This window comes from Eurosta solidaginis, chromosome 1, assembly GCF_040869045.1.
Source record: "Eurosta solidaginis isolate ZX-2024a chromosome 1, ASM4086904v1, whole genome shotgun sequence".
Classification (NCBI taxonomy): Eukaryota; Metazoa; Arthropoda; class Insecta; order Diptera; family Tephritidae; genus Eurosta; species Eurosta solidaginis.
Genome location: NC_090319.1, coordinates 24,258,886 through 24,281,620, shown reverse-complemented (window position 1 = coordinate 24,281,620; position 22,735 = coordinate 24,258,886). Strand labels below are relative to the sequence as shown.

The 22,735-nt window shown below is 37.0% G+C and overlaps 1 protein-coding gene across 6 annotated transcripts in view; it reads right to left on the bottom strand.

Annotated features, from left to right (window-relative positions):
• The window catches only part of 5-HT2A (5-hydroxytryptamine receptor 2A), a 300,397-nt gene that overhangs the window by 117,244 nt on the left and 160,418 nt on the right, over positions 1-22,735 (bottom strand). For all 6 annotated transcript variants that reach the window (XR_010952932.1, XM_067783074.1, XM_067783099.1 and 3 more), the window contains exons 7-8: positions 8,785-9,117; positions 8,284-8,580 (exon numbers count right to left, since the gene is read on the bottom strand). Coding sequence is in view for 5 of the 6 variants with exons in the window: in XM_067783074.1 (XP_067639175.1) it covers positions 8,284-8,580; positions 8,785-9,117 (630 nt within the window). In the remaining variant the exon portion in view is untranslated. The remainder of the gene's footprint in view (positions 1-8,283; positions 8,581-8,784; positions 9,118-22,735) is intronic.

Here is a 22,735-nt window from a genome sequence, read left to right as displayed (position 1 = left end):
CGGAAATTAGCGCTGATTTTAAGATACTTAAAACGTAAAACAGAATAATAAAAAATGTAACATAAATATAAAATAAAAGATAGCTTGTGCACAATAATACTGACAAGTTTAAGATATAAGCACCTAGTTCAACGAGCTTAGTTATTTTCTTACGTTAAGATATCAGCCCAACTTATAATATCCGTAGCCATAAATAATTTCAATGAAAAACAGTGGGTAATAAATACTCTTCGTTTTATAACTTACGTACTACGCACCTAGATCGGCAGAGGGATGAGTATGCATACTCTGGTGCTCCCCAATTCAATATCTACCTACCTCTATACCCTATTAAATATAAGATCCTCTACCTATTCAGATAGGGCCTGGTAAATACCACATTTGGGAAGTCAATAACTTTTTGATCTAACAAACAACTAGTTATATGTCTCTCAAAGTTCGCTTTGATTTTGATGGTTTTTTTTTTCTGAAGGGTGTTTCAGATTTTCTTTCATATATATTTCCTACAATTGTGGGAAACGTGTTCATGTGCAGACACCACCCATTGTTTTGTGAAATCCACGAAGGGCTCTCTCCTATGCCCGGCAAGGTTATTTGTATATCTACCTTACTTCATTATGTCGCGTCATACCTGGATCAAAAATCCACTTGCAATTTACTCGTGTTCTTGAAAGAAAACAATAAAAATATAAATGAAACAGAATAATAGGGGGAAGGGAGCATCTTGGGGACGCTTTTCGAGGGCGATCTCTTTAAATATAGTCAGGAGAACGTCGCCAAAACAGGGAAGATCATAGGCACCAATCATAAGACCCTTGTTGCTCCCAAGCAATGGATGAATTGTAATGAGAAAAGCATCTCAGTCATATTGGCTCCCCGAAGATGAGAGAAGTCATCAGGAACGTTGCTGAGGGATTTGTTCGTACTAGAAAAGGTTGCCACCTGTAAGGAGTGTAGCTGTTAGATAACTGAGAGGTGAGTGTCCGTTTGCCTTTATATTAGCTAGCTAAGCGTGGGGCAGTTGAGGGCGAGCAGTTTAATATGAGTTATAAGGGAGTAATTTGATGTGCTTGTAGGCGTATGAGTCGTGGCACAGTGGATGACGTATCCGACTAACACGTTTGGGGTTGCGGGTTCAAAGCCCAGTGCAAGCAAGCATTTTTTATACTCAGTTGAGCAGAGCTCACAGAGTATATTAAGTTTGATTGGATAACGGTTGGTTGTACATATATAAAGGAATCGAGATAGATATAGACTTCCATATATCAAAATAATCAGGATCGAAAAAAAATTTGATTGAGCCATGTCCGTCCGTCCGTCCGTCCGTCCGTTAACACGATAACTTGAGTAAATTTTGAGGTATCTTGATGAAATTTGGTATGTAGGTTCCTGAGCACTCATCTCAGACCGCTATTTAAAATGAACGATATCGGACTATAACCACGCCCACTTTTTCGATATCGAAAATTTTGAAAAACCGAAAAAGTGCGATAACTCATTACAAAAGACAGATAAAGCGACGAAACTTGGTAGATGGGTTGACGTTATGACGCAGAATAGAAAATTAGTAACATTTTGGACAATGGGCGTGGCACCGCCCACTTTTACAAGAAGGTAATTTAAAAGTTTTGCAAGCTGTAATTTGGCAGTCGTTGAAGATATCATGATGAAATTTGGCAGGAACGTTACTACTATTACTCTATATGTGCTAGATAAAAATTAGCAAAATTGGATGAAGAACACGCCCACTTTTTAAAAAAAAATTTTTTTTAATTCAAATTTTAACAAAAAATTTAATATCTTTACTGTATATAAGTAAATTAAGTCAAAATTCAACTCCAGTAATGATATGATGCAACAAAATACAAAAATAAAAGAAAATTTCAAAATGGGCGTGGCTCCTCCCATTTTCATTTAGTTTGTCTAGAATACTTTTATTGCCATAAGTCGAACAAAAATTTACCAATCCTTCTCAAATTTGGTAGGAGCATAGATTCTATGACGATAACTGTTCTCTGTGAAAATGGGCGAAATCGGTGTAAGCCACGCCCAGTTTTTATACACAGTCCACCGTCTGTCCTTCCGCTCGGCCATTAACACAATAACTTGAGCAAAATCCGATATATCTTTACTAAACTTAGCCCACGTACTTAACTGAGCTCACTTTTTCTTGGTATAAAAAATGGGCGAAATCTGACCATAACCACGCCCACTTTATCGATATCGAAAATTACGAAAAATGAAAAAAATGCCATAATTCTATACCAAATACGAAAAAAGTGATGAAACATGGTAACTGGATTGGTTTATTGACGCAAAATATAACTTTGGAAAAAACTTTGTAAAATGGGTGTGACACCTACCATATTAAGTAGAAGAAAATGAAAAAGTTCTACAAGGCGAAATCAACAGCCCTTGGAATCTTGGCAGGAATACTGTTAGTGGTATTGCATATATAAATAAATTAGCAGTACCCGACAGATGATTTTCTGGATCACCTGGTCCACATTTTGGTCGATATCGCGAGAACGCCTTCACATATACATCTAAGGGCCACTCGCTTTTAAAACCCTCATTAATACCTTTAATTTGATATCCATATCGTACAAAAACATACCAGAGTCACCCCTGTCCCACCCTAATGGCGATATCTCGAAAAGGCGTCCACCTATAGACCTAATGCCCCCTCCCTCTTAAAATGCTCAGTAACACCTTTCGTTTGATACCCATATCGTACAAACATTCTAGAGTCACCCCTGGCCCACCCTAATGGCGATATCTCGAAAAGGCGTCCACCTATAGACCTAGTGTCCACTCCCTCTTAAAATGCTCAGTAACACCTTTCGTTTGATACCCATATCGTACAAACATTCTAGAGTCACCCCTGGCCCACCCTAATGGCGATATCTCGAAAAGGCGTCCACCTATAGACCTAATGCCCACTCCCTCTTAAAATGCTCAGTAACAGCTTTCGTTTGATACCCATATCGTACAAACATTCTAGAGTCACACCTGGCCCACCCTAATGGCGATATTTCGAAAAGGCGTCCACCTATAGAACTAAGGATTACTCCCTTCCTTTTAAAATACTCATTACCACCTTTCGTTTGATACCCATATCGTACAAACACATTCTAGATTCACCCTGGCCCACCTTAATGGCGATATCTCGAAAAGGCGTCCACCTATAGACCTAATGTCCACTCCCTCTTAAAATGCTCAGTAACACCTTTCGTTTGATACTCATATCGTACAAACATTCTAGAGTCACCCCTGGCCCACCCTAATGGCGATATCTCGAAAAGGCGTCCACCTATAGACCTAATGTCCACTCCCTCTTAAAATGCTCAGTAACACCTTTCGTTTGATACCCATATCGTACAAACATTCTAGAGTCACCCCTGTCCCACCCTAATGGCGATATCTCGAAAAGGCGTCCACCTATAGACTTAATGCTCACTCCCTCTTAAAATGCTCAGTAACACCTTTCGTTTGATACCCATATCGTACAAACATTCTAGAGTCACACCTGGCCCACCCTAATGGCGATATCTCGAAAAGGCGTCCACCTATAGAACTAAGGATTACTCCCTTTTAAAATACTCATTACCACCTTTCATTTCATACCCATATCGTACAAACACATTCTAGAGTCACCCTGGCCCACCCTAATAGCGATATCTCGAAAAGGCGTCCACCTATAGACCTAATGCCCACTCCCTCTTAAAATGCTCAGTAACACCTTTCGTTTGATACCCATACCGTACAAACATTCTAGAGTCACCCTTGGTCCAGCTTTATGGCGATATCTCGAAAAGGCGTCCACCTATAGAACTAAGGATTACTCCCTTTTAAAATACTCTTTACCACCTTTCATTTGATACCCATATCGTACAAACACATTCTAGAGTCACCCTGGCCCACCCTAATGGCGATATCTCGAAAAGGCGTCCACCTATAGACCTAATGCCCATTCCCTCTTAAAATGCTCAGTAACACCTTTCGTTTGATACCCATATCGTACAAACATTCTAGAGTCACCCTTGGTCCACGTTTATGGCGATATCTCGAAAAGGCGTCCACCTATAGAACTAATGATTACTCCCTTTTAAAATAATCCTTACCACCTTTCATTTGATACCCATATCGTACAAACACATTCTAGAGTCACCCCTGGCCCACCCTAATGGCGATATCTCGAAAAGGCGTCCACCTATAGACCTAATGCCCACTTCCTCTTAAAATGCTCAGTAACACCTTTCGTTTGATACCCATATCGTACAAACATTCTAGAGTCACCCCTGGCCCACCCTAATGGCGATATCTCGAAAGGGCGTCCACCTATAGACCTAATGCCCACTCCCTCTTAAAATGCTCAGTAACACCTTTCGTTTGATTCACATATCGTACAAACACATTCTAGAGTCACCCCTGGCCCACCCTAATGACGATATCTCGAAAAGGCGTCCACCTATAGACCTCATGCCCACTCCCTCTTAAAATGCTCAGTAACACCTTTCGTTTGATACCCATACCGTACAAACATTCTAGAGTCACCCCTGGCCCACCCTAATGGCGATATCTCGAAAAGGCGTCCACCTATAGACCTAATGCCCACTCCCTCTTAAAATGCTCAGTAACACCTTTCATTTGATTCCCATATCGTACAAACACATTCTAGAGACACCCCTGGTCCACCTTTATGGCGATATCTCGAAACGGCGTCCACCTATGGAACTAAGGATCACTCCTTTTCAAAATACTCATTAACAGCTTTCATTTGATACCCATATCGTACAAACACATTATAGAATCACCCCTGGTCCACCTTAATGGGGACATCTCGAAAAGGCGTCCACCGATAGACCTAAGGCCCACTCCCTCTTAAAATGCTCAGTAACACCTTTCATTTGATACCCATATCGTACAAACAAATTCTAGATTCAGCCCTGGTCTACCTTTATGGCGATATCCCTAAATGGCGTTCATCCATAGAACTATGGCCTACTCTCTCTTAAAATACTCTTTAATACCTTTCATTTGATACACATGTTATACAACCACATTCCAGGGTTACCCCAGATTGATTTTCCTTATTTTGTCTCCATAGCTCTAAACTGAGTATGTTATGTTCGGTTACACCCGAACTTAGCCTTCCTCACTTGTTAAATTTATTATCTTTTTATTTTATAAATTACTATTTTAATGGACTGTATGTTATTTTACTTTGTTTATGGTGTATTTAAAATACGGGACGATGCAAAGCATCGGTACACTTCATTTATGATATCTTTATTTTAATGTAATTGTTTGTTATTTTTAAATTTATTTAAAGAGAGGTCACTATCTACCTGCTACACCTTGTATTTATTCATTGGGGGCGAGCACTGGGGGCTCTGAGGTTTCGCTCTAATGAGCCACCTCATCTTCTATTTGAAGAACCCTTAAAAAATGTGATAAGGAGGCGAGCACTAGGCTCTGAGGTATTGGCACCCCATCTTCTACTCGAAGAACCTCAATTGAAATTAAAAACTAAAACTATATCTTTAGAATATTTCACTAACAAGTTGAGAATTACAAGCACACTCAATGGCTAATGAAACAAACGAAAGAAAAAAAGTCATAGTTTAAGTCGCTTAAACATTAGCAAATAATCTTCGTTTATGTAACAGACGCAACGCTACCACCTTTGCCTTCCCGTTCAGACAACTTCGCAGGGTGGAAGCAAGTCTTTCAGATCACGATAGCAACCGATTTGAGGGATGTCGCAGTTAGGCACTGCAAGGTGTCAAAAAATATCCTACTGTTTAATCATTGTATAATCTTATGCTTTTTTACTGGCAGAGTGAAATGAAACCACCGTAGTGAAATCCAAAAAGAGCATATTGGAGTTTATTCAACAAGGTAGTCAGTAACAGGCTCTATTGAGTTAAGACAAACATATTTATTATAATTATTCAAGATAATGTGAACGGCAGAACGTTCTATGGAAAAAGCACACAGAGTTGCTTGTCTAATCCCAAATAGCAAGAAAACCTTCCCTCCATTATGGCATTAAATTCGTAGCAACTTAAAGTCGAATCTCAGGAAGGTTTTAATCGAAAGCCATTCAAGAGTATAGGACCATGTGGGAAAGTAACATAAGCGATGCAACAACAAAATCTTGTGGGGAAAGTAACATAAGCGCTGCAGCAACAAAATCTTGTCGAGAAAATTTCGAGTCTACCGACTGGAAGAGTAAAAGTAGCAGTAAAGCTCCGATTGATTCTAACTAAAAATCATTCAAATAAGACTTTTGTCAAGTGCGCTGATGGGATCCGCAGCTAAACCTTGACATTTTTAAAGATACTCACTTTCCCGATGGCCACGGTATGTAGAGCAAATAACAGAAACTACGCCAGCAGGAAGAAACAAGCTTTTAGCCATATAAATCAGCAGGTTTAGATGGTATTCTCGCCATCATGCTGCAGAAGTCGCAAAAATCGTTGGTTAAGGAGCATTGATTTCAGCTAAATTTCGTCTCGTAGTTGTTGTTATTGTAGCGAAAAGGACACTCCCCGAAGGTATTGGGGAGTGTTATCGATGTTGATGGTCCTTTGTCGGATGCAGATCCGTTACGTTCCGGTAACAAGCACCATTAAGGCACCAGCCCGACCATTTCGGAACCGATTTAATATGACTACATGAAACCTTCAAGGCCATACCGTCCTCCAACCCCTAAATCCATCAGGAACTTGAGCTCTCAACTGAGTATGTTATGTTCGGTTACACCCGAACTTAGCCTTCCTTACTTGTTAAATTTATTATCTTTTTATTTTATAAATTACTATTTTAATGGACTGTATGTTATTTTACTTTGTTTATGGTGTATTTAAAATACGGGACGATGCAAAGCATCGGTACACTTTATTTATGATATCTTTATTTTAATGTATTTGTTTGTTATTTTTAAATTTATTTAAAGAGAGGTCACTATCTACCTGTTACACCTTGTATTTATTCATTGGGGGCGAGCACTGGGGGCTCTGAGGTTTCGCTCTAATGAGCCACCTCATCTTCTATTTGAAGAACCTCTTGTATTTATTCATTGGGGGCGAGCACTGGGGGCTCTGAGGTTTCGCTCTAATGAGCCACCCCATCTTCTATTTGAAGAACCCTTAAAAAATGTGATATGGAGGCGAGCACTGGGCTCTGAGGTATTGGCACCCCATCTTCTACTCGAAGAACCTCAATTTTAAATTAAAAACTAAAACTATATCTTTAGAATATTTCACTAACAAGTTGAGAATTACAAGCACACTCAATGGCTAATGAAATAAACGAAAGAAAAAAAGTCATAGTTTAAGTCGCTTAAACATGCTCCCCCCCTAGATGGCTTAGTCGTCTAGTTGTAATTCCATAGGAGCCGGTCATCCGGCTCGAAGGACCATAGCTAAGCGTGGGGCAGTTGAGGGCGAGCAGTTTAATATGAGTTATAAGGGAGTAATTTGATGCGCTTGTAGGCGTATGAGTCGTGGCACAGTGGACGACGTACCCGTATTGGGGAGTGTTATCGATGTTGATGGTCCTTTGTCGGATGCAGATCCGTTACGTTCCGGTAACAAGCACCATTAAGGCACTAGCCCGACCATTTCGGAACCGATTTAATATGACTACATGAAACCTTCAAGGCCATACCGTCCTCCAACCCCTAAATCCATCAGGAACTTGAGGTCGGCAGAGCCTCTGCTGTTAAAGTAACAAGATTCAGGTGACGTTGACAATTGGGTTGGAGAAGCTATATATTGCGCTGGCAACCTGAAAGGGTTGCGCTACGCAACCCCTTGAATCTGGTATTTTAGGCACCTCTTACAACCGGCGTACCTACCGCAGGTATATTCTAAGCCCCCTAACTCACTTTTGCCCAAATTCCGTTCTCGTGGAGAAAAACAGGAGTGATTTTCATCCCAAAGTCAGGGCGAATGTATATATGTATTCAACTCTTGTGTAGGAAACTATAAGAAAATGTTACGTATACGCACCGGTGCCCTTCCATCTATCTATCTGGTAGTGTGTTTATGGGTAATTGGTCGGTTTCTAATAAATCAACGTGCTTATTTTTTAATTATCCCATTTCTAATTAGAGAATAAATAAAATGATAAACTTTTCAAAACAACATATCATACATGAAAAATAAATAAATATCTTGTGCACAAATTCTCATTAAAAATAAAACCAAATTACAATTAAATTAAAAATTCCATAATCTAATGAAATTTTTGCAATCTCCTCAATTCACTTACCGTTCGCAATTGCATTTTAGTAGACGTATGAAAGCTGCACGAAAAGTTCGATTAAAAATTGTATATATAATCGGATTAATTGTTGATGAGACGTAACCAAGCCAGAGGCAAGTGTCCACCACATGATCTGGCACTTGACACTCGGGGCAAGCAGCGAAAATTATGTTTAATATGAAAAATGGCGACCAACATAGAACGAAGGTGAAAAATACCAAACCGAGGACTTTGGTGGCTTTTTGTTCTGTGGCAACAGCATTGGCTGATAGGCTATTGCGTTTATTGCGATTATTCAGAAAGCTGTTGGATGAAAAAGAGATAGAGAGAGAGAGAGAGAGATAGGGAGATAAGTACTAATTATAACGAAATTAGTGGTATAAGAGAGAACTTGTACCATATCATAGTGCAGATGTATGCTTTTTTTAAGTTGTGTTCGTTTAATCCATCATTGCACTAGTTGCGTGTATGTGTGTCAGTACGTACGTATGTATGCGTTGTACTTACCGCAAATTCAAAGTTGGTGTTGTGACATTATTCAACGAAAATTTAAATGATTTTAACTTATGGCGCCGTGTTTCACGCATTATAGACTCTGGTGTTTGCGTGCTTTGTTCACAAGTATTACTATTTCCGTGTTGTTGTTGCTGATGCAATAATGCTTTACTACTGCCATTGTTATGTAATGCACCTCCGCTAATGCTGTTAATGGTGTCCTTGCGTAAGCAATTTCCTCCAACACCCATCGTTGCATTTCCACCACCACAATCAATGTTCGTGGAGTAACTAAGTTGTGGTTGAGAATGACTAACACGGACCGTTGCACGCCGATTCGGATGACTGCAAAAAAACGATAAAAAAATTGTTTCAATCTAGAAAATTTCATTTGAAAATGTATTCTATTTTGAACAAGTTTATTGCACATGGCTCGTGTGGAAGCGCTAAAAGAAGCATTTTTAACAATTGTTATACTCAGCGTGCTTTGCACACAGAGTATATTAACTTTGAGTGGATAACGGTTGGTTGTACAGGTATAAAGGAATCGAGATAGATATAGACTTCTATATATCAAAATTATCAGTATCGAAAAAAAATTTGATTGAGCCATATCCGTCCGTCCGTCCGTTCGTCCGTCTGTCCATTAACATGATAACTTGATTAAATATTAAGATATCTTCACCAAATTTGATACACCAGCTAATCTGGGCCCAGAATAGATTGGTATTGAAAATGAGCGAAATCGGATGATAACCACGCCCATTTTTTATATATATAACATTTCGGAAAACACAAGAAACTTGATTATTTAGAAGATAATACACCTAAAAAAAAAAAAAATAAATGTAAGGCGTTATAACCTCCGAAGAGATCTAAGGCCGAGCTTCTCTTCCAATTTGCTTCATGCTCCTCTTAATTTTCCCTACAAATTGGTCGGACGGGACCTACATGTTTTATGCCGACTCCGAACGGCATCTGCAAGGCAGATGAGTTTTCACTGAGAGCTTTTCATGGCAGAAATACACCCGGAGCGCTTGCCAAACACTGCCGAGGGGCGACCCCGGTTAGAAAAATTTTCTTCTAATTGAAAAATCTTATTTATACAATTTCTAAACACTGCCGAGGGGCGACCCCGGTTAGAAACATTTTCTTCTAATTGAAAAATCTTATTTCTAAAATTTTGATGTTTCTTTGCCCGGGGTCTGAACCCAGGGCATACGGTGTGGTAGGCGGAGCGCGCTGTCATCACACCACGGCGGTGGCTATTTAGGCGCTTGATACAAATTTGAAAACAAAATTTTAAATGGGCGTGGCACCGCCCACTTGTGATAAAATCAATTTTACAAATATCATTAATCATAAATCAAAAATCGTTAGACTTATCGTAACAAAATTCGGCAGAGAGGTTGCCTTTACTATAAGGAATGCTTTGAAGAAAACTAACGAAATCGGTTAAGGACCACGTCGACTTTTATATAAAAGATTTTTAAAAGGGTCGTGGGCGAATAAAATAAGCTATATCTTAAAAAAAATGATATTTCATTTCCCAAGAGGATTTATAACAATAAATAGGAAAAACTTCAAATTTAAAAAAAATGGGCGTGGCACCGCCCCTTTTGTGACTAAACAATTTTCTATGTTTCGGGAGCCATAACTCGAAGAAAAATTAACGGATCTTAATAAAATTGGGTACACAAATTTTCCCTATAGCAAGAAATTTTTCTAGAAAAATGGACGATATCGGTTAAAGACCACGCCCACTTCTATATAAATGTTTTTTAAAAGGGTCGTGTACGAAAATAATAAGCTATATCTTAGCGAAAACGTGCTTTGTATCAATAGAATTTTAGTTTCTAAATTGAATTATAACATTAAATTGGAAAACACTAAAATTTTTGAAAATGGGTGTGGCAACCATGCCCATTTTTTCGATATCGAAAATTTCGATAACCCGATAAAGTGCGATAATTCATTACCAAAAACGGATAAAGCGATAAAACTTATGACGCAGAGTAGAAAAGTAGTAAAAGTTTGGACAATGGGCGTGGCACCGCCCACTTTTAAAATAAGGTAATTAAAAAGTTTTGCAAGCTGTTTTTTGGCAGCTGAGTATGTAATCTTCGGTTACACCCGAACTTAGCCTTCCTTACTTGTTTTAAAATGATTTTAGTTCAAATGTTTTCGAATGTCTTTGGATTGCACTTGGCTTCCCTGCTTAGCCAAAGTAGATATGTTAAAAATGATGGCTTTAATAATAAAAGCCTTTGAAATACTTTTTATGGTTTTTAAAATATTATGAACCCGTTTACTTTTGCAAAAATTGTTTTTTAAATTTTGACTTTTGAAAAACTGGTCATCTTTTTGGAACCGCTTATTTTTTCGAAACCGTTTACTATTTTGGAAGCGGTTAGTTTTTTGAAGCCGGTTGTCTTTTTGGAACCGGCTGTCTTTTAAGAACCGGTTGGTTCTTTGGAACCGGCTGTCTCTTTGGAACCGGTTGTCTTTTTGGAAGCGGTTGTCTTTTTGGAGCCAGTTGTCTTATTGGAAGCGGTTGTTTTCTTGGAACCGGTTGTCTTCTTGGAATCGGTTGTCTTCTTGGAACCGGTTGTCTTTTTGGAACCGGTTGCGTTCTTGGAACCGGTTGTCTTCTTGGAACTGGTTGCCTTCTTGGAACGCTTGTCTTCTTGGAACCGGTTGTCTCTTGTGAACCAGTTGTTTTTAGGAACTTTCTTTGTTGACATCGCTTAATTTTTAAACCTATCACTTCTAGGAATCGGTTATTTTTTGATCCGATTACCTCTTGGAACCAGTTACAATTTGGCCGGCTTAGGCTTGTGAAACGGGATATTGCAACTATCTTCATTGGAATCGGTTTTTCTTCTAGAATGGGTAAATAATTTGAACCATTAACTTTTTGGAATCGGTTATTACATATAAGTAATTTGACCCCATTAATTTTTTTAATTGGTTCTTCTTCTTGGATGAGAAAATCATTTAAACCGCTAATTTTTGTGGAACCGGTTAATATTTGAATCGCTTTCTTTTGTGGAACACGCTTATTTTCGAAACTGGTAAATTTTTTTAATTTCTAAGTTTTTGCAGTTGGTTCGTTTCGAAGCAGTTACTGGTACCCGATTATTATTTTAGAACCGGTGAATTTTTGTTTTAATTGTTTCCTTTCACTGTGACTGGACTGCGTTACTTTTTGGAACCGATGGCACAGGTTAGTTTTTGCAATCGGCCGATTTCTATTTTGGTTTCGGTTATCCATACGGATTTTAGTAAGGATTCAAGTTTGGATTCTAGTTAGTGAGCACCGAGTTGGTATGGGCTACTTCAGGTATCAGCTCCGATTCTATATTAGTTTACCGATTCCGCTGGTTTTTTGTTGGGTTCGGGTAAGGAATCCTGTTTGTGTTCCGGTTTAAATTATTTATTAGTTTTGTTCTAGTTTCGGCTAGAGATCTTGTTTAAGTTTCGGCTTTTGTTTCAGATCGGGTTTAGTAAGGTTTCAGAATTCGGTTCGAAGTTTTACTTCGTTTGATGTTTGATATTTTACTTGTTGTGGTTTTTATTCCGTTTCGAAAACAAATGCAGTAAAAATTCCAATTTTGCTTCAAGACAATTTCCAGCTAGTTATTTGGCTGAAAATATTTATTTGGTTTTCAATTAAAGTAGTTGGTTTAGCTTATTTTAATACTATGGATCGAATTCTAAAGAGGAACTCTGTTTAGAATTCCTTTCAAGATCAGAACTCGTTTTTGATTTCGATTTTGTGAAATGTATCAGTATCAATTCCGGCTCCGTTTTCTATTTTCGAGGCTGTTTACTTGTTTAAATTTCGGTTTGCATTCCAAACTCAGCCTCAGTGTTGTTTTCGTATCGTTCCCATAATCCCTTTCGAATTATGTTGGATTATATTCCGGCTTGCATTATGTTGGGTTTCAGTTTGGTTCGATTTTTTCTTGAAAACTATCAGCACCGACTCCGCTTTTGATTACCAATTTGCGCTGAAGTTCTGTTTTAGTCCGTGCTCAATTCCAGAGTCCTTTGCAAATTATTTTCCAGTTCGGGCTTATTTTTCTGGCAGTTGGGCGTGAAAAGGAGTTGCTTATATCTTCCTCTTTAAATATATATAACTTTACCAAATGCTGTTGGAACTGATGGCCTCCCTATGGATTGAAGGGACTTTTCCGAACCAAAATTTAAATTGGTTAAAAAAAATTCTTAATTTGATGTTTAAGGACCACCCTACTGCTTATTTGAATGTCAAAAATACCGAAAATATAATGAGCAAAGCTTTTGTGGATTATATATCTGCCACTATTTCATAAATTTTAGAAATATGAATCAAATAGTTTTACTTAGTCACGTCACTTTTCAAGCTTTTGATTTTTGTTCGCTATCCAAATCCCACCGGTATGCATGATTTTGTTGTTGCTACGTACGCTTACAAACTGTGTAATTGGAAAATTGTTAATTAAATACATATATGTGTTACTAAAATACCATTTCTATGTGAGAATGAACACGCTCACTAGCGAAGCCCTGCTTATCCAAGTACTCGTCGTACCCACATGCATATAAATTAGCTAACATGTGAATGTGTGTAATATTCACACAACACTAACAAACATCTACATATTATGCTGTCTGCTTAGCAACCGCAAAACTAACAAACTCAATAAATTAACTTATTAATTTACAAAGTTCAATTGAATTATTTCCTTCGAGCGCAACCCAAAACCCATCCAACTCGATTTCATATAAATTAAAATGATATTTGTAGCAGAAGCCAAGTAGAACTTCGGAAAAGGTAAGTTGTGAAATTATCCGGAGGATATTTGAAATTGAATGCACATGAGGAAGTGGATCTTAAGTCTTAAATATGGTGCATAAATTTATATTATTTTTATGTATATTTGTATCTATTAGTTTATGCATACACGTATGTATGCGAGTCGAAGGAGATACTTCTGGACGCAATGGAAATGAAAGGTAATACACGGCGTATGAGTAATCTTAGCCCAGGTCAAAGCATTCGATGTAATTGAGATGTGAAATAAGTATGTAAGTAATATATATGCAATCTCTTACCCTTCTTCAAATTTATCAAAGAACATATGTTAACTTAGAAACTTGCTAAGGAACAGATACCAATATACAAGGATGTGTTTTCTTTGAATCTTCTTAGTAAAGGTATATTCTGTTATATCACAAGAAATGATAAGAAATTGTTACTGTCGTTCGATATTTTTGTTTTAGGGTGGTTGAATGTAAAAAAACTAAGTGCGTAACCTTATACTTAAGTTATGAATATGCTTAATATAAACATTTAAATAAATATTTTATATATTTGTTCAGTTTTTGTATTTAGTGTGTTTGTTGTAGGTAGTTAAGGACAGAATAAACTAGAAAGCTGACAAATGCCGAGGGGAAAATATTTACAAGGATACTACACTATTTCTAGTTGTAAATAAGAAAGCGTCATTTCATTTGGAAATGAGAATAGTCCCTTTAAAGTGATAAAGTGTCATTGGAAAATAAGAATAGGTACTTGAAAATTATTATTGTCATTTGAAAATAAGATTTGTAAATTGTAAATGAGATTAGTGAGTTGTAAATTAGAAAGCGCAAAAGTTAATGCGAAAGCGTTAAATGAAATTGAGAAAAGTCAATTGTAAATGGGAAAACATCACTCGATATGAGAATAGTCACTTGTAAATGAGAAAGCGGTAAATCAAATTTCGAAAACGTTATTTATAATTGAGAATTGTAATGCGAAATTGTATATGCGAAAGCGTCATTCGGAAATGACATTAGTCAATTGTAAATGCGAAAGCGTCACACGGAAATGCGAATAGTTAATCGTAAATGAGAAAGCCTCGTTTGAAAATTCTGAAGCGTCAATTGTAATTGAGAATAGTCAGTTTTAAATAAGAATAGTCAATTTGGAATGCGAAAGGGTCATATGTAAATGAGAATAGTCACTTATAAATGAGAAAACGTCAGATGAAATTTCGAATGCGTCAATTTTAATTGAGAGCACGTAATGAATTATAAATAAGAAACTTGAAAATGCGAAAGCTTTCTTATTTATATTTGCCTACGTATTCTCATTTCCAAATGACGCTTTCACATTTATATCTGATATTTTCTCATTTACAACTGGAAATGGTGTAGACAACCCTGCAGACTTTATTCTACTCCTAAATTGGTTTTGCTTACATCACCCTCGCTCTATTTCATAAGCACACCTGCGTGAATATATATATTCAGATATAAGCGATTTATCATTTATTCATACAAAATATGAGAAAATATGGATGGTATGTAAATATTTCTAGTATTTAGCAACACAGTTGGAAACGTGAATATATGTAAGTTCTAAGTCATTCAAAAGTTTACCCAATTTTTCAAAAATGTTCCAAACTTACTAGAGCTTTTAATGTGTAAACATCTTTGCTCACGGTATGGGGAATTCAACTATGCCAACGTTGTGGTATATGGGGGGATAGAGAATTGAAATGTAAGCATAGTGTGGTATCTTTTTAGCGACGAGTTATCGGTTTGTTATGGAAAAGTTATATATTTATTATCAATAATTTATCATATCATATATATTATCAAAAATTATCGATTTACTGTAAAAAATTTATCCTTTTCTTACTGATTTATAATTAAAAATGTATCGATAAATGTAAAAAATTATACCTTTCTTACTGATTTATTATTAAAAAATTTATCGATAATTTGTCGAAAAGCTAGCGAACTCTTATAATTTTTTTATTAAAAAAATGTCGTAATATTATCAAAAAGTTATCGATTTGTTACTGAAAAATTGTCGATCGTTTATAGAAAAGTTATCGAATTCATATCAAATGCTGGTGGATTTTTTATCGAAAATTTATTGATTTGTTATCGAAAAGCCGTTAAGATATTGTTAGCTATAAGAAGCCAACGAAGTTCTTTTCAAGTAGCTCGAAGTTATTTGTTTCTTTTAAAGCTCCCTTAGTGGTGGTTGAACTTCAACGTCTTGGCGAGCTCTAGTCAATTTTAAAACATTAATTTATTCGACATACACCTGCATAATTAATTATATACAGGTGTTACAAAATTTTGACATTTTGATTCGGCTTCAATTGAATTACAATGAAGTTTTAATAATTGTTAAAGTATAGGAAACAATTTTATGAAAAAATCCCAAAACAGAAATAAATGTTACATGGAAAAATTTTGTTAAACTATGGTGCTATATAAATTTAATCGATTCAGGGGTGAATTTCTGTTCTCTTAAGTTATGAAATGGAAACAAATTTCCAGTGTAAATTAATTCAAATATATGAACTTTTTTTCACTTCAACGTTTCTCAGAACAAGAATCTCTTCTCTAGTTCCTATTAAGCTGCAGCTTTGGTTTAGCATATATGTCGATTGTAGAAAAAAGCTTATATTTTATGATGTACATTGGAACGATTTTCCGTCATCCCTTGTCAAATTTGGTTTTGAGGCAAACCGGTTTCGGCATTGTGCCATCATCAGTGCCGATTTTCGTACTGATCTCTTGTTGTCCTTTGTCCTGGATTTATAGTTCGTAGGTACATGAGCAGGTATTGTCAAAATTGATGCTTGTGTATATTTAGTCATGTATATGTGCTGTGTGTTCATTCAGAACCGAGGGTGGTTTACTAATCGATTTGTGTGGCTGACTGGGGTAGGTAAAAATCCGTAATTTTAGTCGTTTGACCTTCTTTGTTGGTTTGTTGTTTAGGTGTGTTAATTGTTTTGTGTTTATTTGGTGTTGTGTGTTTGTCTGTTGTACCTGTGTGATTACTTTGTTTCTTGTAAACAAGTTTTAAAGGCTCGAATATTGTTTCAGAAATTGCGTTTATCTGTTCGTTTATTATTATACCGTCGAATGTTTTCTGTTTGTAGATTTCTATGTTTTCAAGTGCGTTGAGACGTCGGCATTTTGCTTGTATGTGAAGAACCTTAATTGTTTTATTGATGTTTGCTGGGGAACGTTCATTCTCGACTATGTGATTCGCGAAGTTAGACTCGAGTATAATGTTTGGATTCCGTATTTTTTTGTTGTAATCTCTAATATGTTCTCTGAACCTCGTTCTTATTTGCCGTCCTGTTTGTCCTATGTAACTATGCTGGCATCCGCAGGTAAGCTTGTATGCGCCGTGGCTGTTAAACGGATCCTCCGTGTTAGCTCTAGTTATTAGTTTTCGCCCTAGATTGTTCGATGTTTTGAATGCTGTGTTAATGTTATATTTTTTAAAGAAGTTTGCCAATTTGTATGTTGCTTTTCCAGTATATGTCATAATAGTCCAGCTATTATTTTCCTTTTCATTATTTCTTTTTGGTTCTCCATTTTTCCTTCTGAGCTTATCTACTACTGCATTTTATATCCGTTGTTTGCAGCGATATTATATATGACCTCAAGTTCTCTCTTATATGCCTCTTGTGTAAGATGTGTTCTTCAAGTCTATGTACCAAGCGCCTTAATGCTGCATTTTTATGCTGTTGGGGTGATTTGTGGTATTGTGTATTATTGTGTCGGTGGCCGTTGGCTTTCTATATATGTCACAGTTAAATCTTTTGTCTTCTTTATCAATATTTATCGTGAGGTCTAGATAGTTCATTCCTCCGTCTTTTTCGGCTTCCATTGTAAATTTTATATTTCCGTGCTACTTGTTGAGGCACTCCAGTACAAGCTCTTCGTTATTAGTAGTTAAAACGCATATTATGTCATCCACGTATCTAGCATTTACATTTTATGCTCAAATTTTTAACTGTGAGAAATTTCCGTTGATTACACTTTTTTAAGTCAAATGAAACTTTTTTCAAACCAAATGAAACTTTTTTCAAATCAAGTGAAACTTTTCAGTCCTAACAGTGATGTGAAGGTGACAATATCAACAATGGTTTCCCAGCCCTAAAACTCCAGATCTTATATCCAAATAAAATAATAATTTGGCCGGGTTAAGGCTTGATTCATTCTTATCACGAGAATTTTTTATTTCCATCAAGCGGGCTGTTGTGTTGTAGTGGTAGCGTGATGGCCAAACTAGCCAAAGATCCCGGAGTCAAAAAACATCAAAAATACTTGAGAAAATCTTTCTAAGACGTGATCGCCGCTCGGCTACGGTTTTGTGAGATCTTAGCTTGTATGTGTCTCTGTAATGAAAAGGTTCTAAAATTCATTGGCCTAAACCACTGCCAATCGGAGTCGTTATTAAATATGTAGTTATTTTGGTAGAATAATTAAAAAGAAGCAGAACGCAACTTAGAAACGCAGATCGGCAATGATTTGATTAGAGGTTTATCGTGCGAAGTTGTTATTAATATTACAAGAAAGCGAGGCCAAGATAGGTTTGATACAAGTCCTTCAGAGATTTTGTGTACTGAACCAAAACTAATTTTTAAAAAGGACAAAGCTTAATCTACAGTGACGTGACATAGATTGTACTTGAACACCTATCAGGATTCAAATGATATGGAGGCATTTCTAGCATTAATCAGTAAGCCACCTAGAACGTTGAACTTCTCTGTACTGAATAAGTGGAATGCTGCTTTCATCAGCTCTCTACTGATCTGTTCACAATCGTGTGTACTAAAAACCGTAGAAAGGACTCGTCTCGTGCTTTGAAAGCTTTTTCTCAGGTCTAATGTGGTGTGTTGGTGGCTCTTGTCAGTTTTAATCGTTTTAGTAGAGGCAGGTAAACATTATGGACACCATTGGATTCAGTTTACCGCGCCTGAGCGCTAGAGTTTCTTAGGGTGTATGTGGTCCTTTAATCTCTCACTACTCTCGGTCGACGATTTCGTATTATTTATTAGAAGGTAGCCTATCACTTCACTGCTGATCTAAACTCAGCCAAATTTGAAGCTCATAACTATCTTCAACTTAAGTAAACCACAATCGCCTTATCAGTGGACACTATTTTGTATTGAACTCCTTAAAAAAGTAACGTCAGTAAAAACCTTATAATTTTTTTACTCAACGATTAAGTTTAAACACTAGGGTGTGTTGAAAAAAGGATTGTTGTATTTTGGAACGATTTTCCATCATACCTTGTCAATTGGTGGATGGTGCAATTTTCAGTGTCATTTTTATTTTTCAGAACTAAAGATGACACTATGCCGAAATCGAGTACTCTACAAACCAAATTTGACAAGGGATGACAGAAAGTTTTTGCAATACACATTAATTTAACATCCTGTCGGACAAAAGAAAACGACTAAAAAAATGTTTCATTTCCTAGCAGCTGGAGCCTTGACCTAGCAAGCGCAGGACACCAACACAGAACGAGCTCAACCGTTTGTTCTTCCAGCTCTTACTGACGAGGCCTAACTTACAAGTATGTGGCGCCAATATGCAGTGGCCACCTAATATGCTTATCATGAGCCTTAGGCCTTCTCCCTTTAGAGGTATGATCATTTTTGTGAGTATAACGCTGTACGACTGTATATGATCTTAGAAATATTACAGCTGAGCGCTTCTCTCCACGCCTATCCTGCTTGTTGGATCATTTCAATATTCTGTCTCCTTTTAATTTCTCCCAAACGTCTACTGTCAATTTATCGGGTATTGTATCCTTTGCCAACTCAACGTCCTTTTTGTTACCTTCTATCTCTTATTTGAAGTATGGGTATGATCTGAGCGAAGTCTCTCCAGTTATTGTGTTAAACGATCTGTCTGGACGTTTTTTGTACACCGGTCAGTTTCCTATCAGAATATGTTGATATTGTGACGAATATTAGCAACACTAAGGGTTATTATCATCTTTAAGCCGATGCAAAGCAGTTCCTTGTATGCACATCAATAATTCAATTATTATGTATACACATATGAACGTACACGCAGCGGAAAAGCAACGCACAACCACATGCATATATCTGAGATACTCCCGAAAGTATGCAATGGTTGTGCAAGTGTTGCTCGCATATACACGCGCATGGGGTATGAGAGCAGCTATAAAATCATGCATCTGTAGTTACATCTGTGTAATTTTATAGCTGATAACTAACTAGTAAGTTCTGGAAATAGAAAAGCCTAGAAATATGCAACGAGGAAACCAGACAGTATAAAAGGCAGCAACAGTAGAGGCGCAACAATCAGTTTTAATTTAGGCCGCTATCTAGCGAGCAATAGTAGTGTTATTTTGAAAGTAGACTAATAAAGACCATTTTGCATTATTGAACAGTGGAGTTATTTATTCAACAGTTTAGCGATTCGAACATTAGCAGAAGGTTGCAAATAAGAAGAATTGCAGTAAATTCGTTACAATATTATGATTTGGGTACTAAGGGCAAAGCTCTAGTAGAGTTTTAAAAAAAATTGGAAATCTTGTTAAATGCCCTAAACAATATTTTTACTATATTAAAAGCACATCTTTTTCTTTTGCTCACCCTAATGTACACAAATAATAGCACGGAAGTAAATATAAACATCTTTGCTTTTTAGTAAAATATTTTGTTACTTGAGCAACAACCCAACAAACCTGAACTAAGTTTTAAATTATGGTAACATCACTCATAAACCCTTAAGATCCCACTCAGCATTTTTATAAAAGCCAAAATTATTAAAAAAAAAAACAAAAATAACAAAATACAAAATTTTCTTTTCCAACACTTAAGTCCAAAGGAACTATTTTTTACAAACAAAGTTAACAACAAAAAAACAACAACGACAATAAAAGCTTGAACAATTATAAACGCTTTCACGTTTGGTTAATGTTAGCCGCAAAAGGAAAAGTTTTGCCACAAATACAAAATGAAACACGAAGAAGAAGAAGAAGAAGAACTACTATTATTACGCAAAGGGCAAGAAGTGCAATAAAGCTGTAAAAAAGCTCGCTGTAAAGCCATGGAAAAACTGAAATGAAAGGAAGTGAAGTGTGTGTTGAGCAAGCACACCAATTTAAATTGTTTACAAAATAACATAAAAGTAAAAAATAAAAATAAAAGATAAATATACATTTCAGTTTATTTAGTAGGCGCCTTGGAACGTAACGGCCAGACGGGCGTCAAAAAGGATAAAACAAGTTTATATAACACTTAGCGCATAAGGTAGTACAGTGTTTTGTTGTTGTCGAAGAGTGAAGGGTGAAATGGAATTTGTATTATTTTATTGCTGTGCACCAGTGCTAGTCTGAATGTAAACTGTAGACCTCCTAGGTGAGACTAATATCTCTAGAATAATTGAGGCGCTTCACGATAGACAGAGCAAAATGGTCTGGGGATGGTTCCACATAAAAGGAGAAATGCCTCAAGCACTAGAACGCAAAAATTCTCTCCCGAAAGTTACCGAAGCTGAGCAGCGTAGTTCTGGATTCCAATTAAAGCTGGTAAAGAATGTTAAGGTGAAATAAAAGGAAGCTCTTACAGCGGATCATATTCTTTAAAAGGTATGTCATATAAAAACCATTATGGAAACAAAAAGAGCAACCAAATGAAGACAGGAAAGCTGAAAAGGTAAACTACTATGGGATTATCAGGTTCCATTGAACAGCGCATCTAGGGAAGGGTAAAAGTTATCTTCCATTTGGTGTCTCTGTATGAGCCGAGTTCGGTCGAAAAATGAGGACTTGAGCAGAATAAAGCTCCGCAAGCATTTCAAGTATAATAACCAGAAGACGATTAAAGGATACCCAAGCAGACCCAATATTTGATGCGGACTATTTTATGACAGTTATTGATTGGTAGGGGCAGAGAATAAGGTATGAATGCGATGAGAGTTTTTCAGGTTTACAGTTCCCATACACGCCTCAAAAATGTCGAAGTGTACTGGAGCTTGAATGCTCTTTCCATGTTTGCTGCTCAATCAGTTTTAATCGACTTCTCCACTCTTGCAACATCTTCCAGCCCGAGGTCTATGCTATAAATAGAGAAACTTAACTGTTCTAGGACAATACAATATCAGAGGCCAATGTAATAAATTTTATAGCTTCTCCAGCGCAATTGTCAACCTCACCTGCAGTTGGCGAATCATTTTTCTTTAGCAGCCTAGTTCCTCATAAAACTAGGTGGTGGGGGATAGAAGGTTCAATGTGATCATATCAAATCGTTTCCAAAATGGTCAGACTTATAATTTGACAGTGCCTGTTATTGGAACGTACTAGATTTATATCTTGCAAATACCATTAACATCGATTACACTCCCCAAATCCTTCGGCGAGTATCTTTATTGCAACGGCAACAACAACAACAACGTCCTTTGTTAACAACCAGACCGCCTTAAAGGCGGAGTCATATTAAAATCGGTTACCGTATGGAGGTTTCGAATTGTACTCGCATACATAAAGAGCGAAAATGGCACACCAATATTGAAGGAATTGAGTTTGCTGATAGCTCCGTAGGACCACCACTGAGTTCAATGCAGAAGAAATAAATTAAGGAAGACGCTATTAAGGAAGTGAGCTTTCTGCGGACTAACCGAGAAGAATGTGAAGTCTTAAGGTTCTTGGGGATTTTGCTAGAGGCTTCCTAAGAAAACTAAACAAATAATCAGTGAGAGTATTTACGGTCGTCGTTACAGGTTACTGTGTTATTGTATGGATGATTAAACGACGACGCATACCAATCAGTCGCTCTAGAAGCTGTCAAGAAAAGGAAGGGGAGTTGATACATTCCTTTCTTTCCTTTCTTTCCGACGTTCAGCACTGCAGGCGAGATTACTCCGATATGTGAGCGTATGGTTTTTCGACAGGCCGGCAGAGTCAAAGAAGGGGAATCCTTCACTTTTACTTGATTTAAGCTCGAATGAGAATGCTGGTAGTTTATTGAAGATTAATTAGGATGAGTTTTTCTTTAATCGACCTTCACATACGGTAGGTGAATGATGAAGAATGTTGGTAGTTTTGTGCGAAAATACTGCCAATTCTAATCAAACCCAACCCCTGCACGCCGTCGATGCCGGAAAATCATTTTGGGAACCGCGATTGTTATCG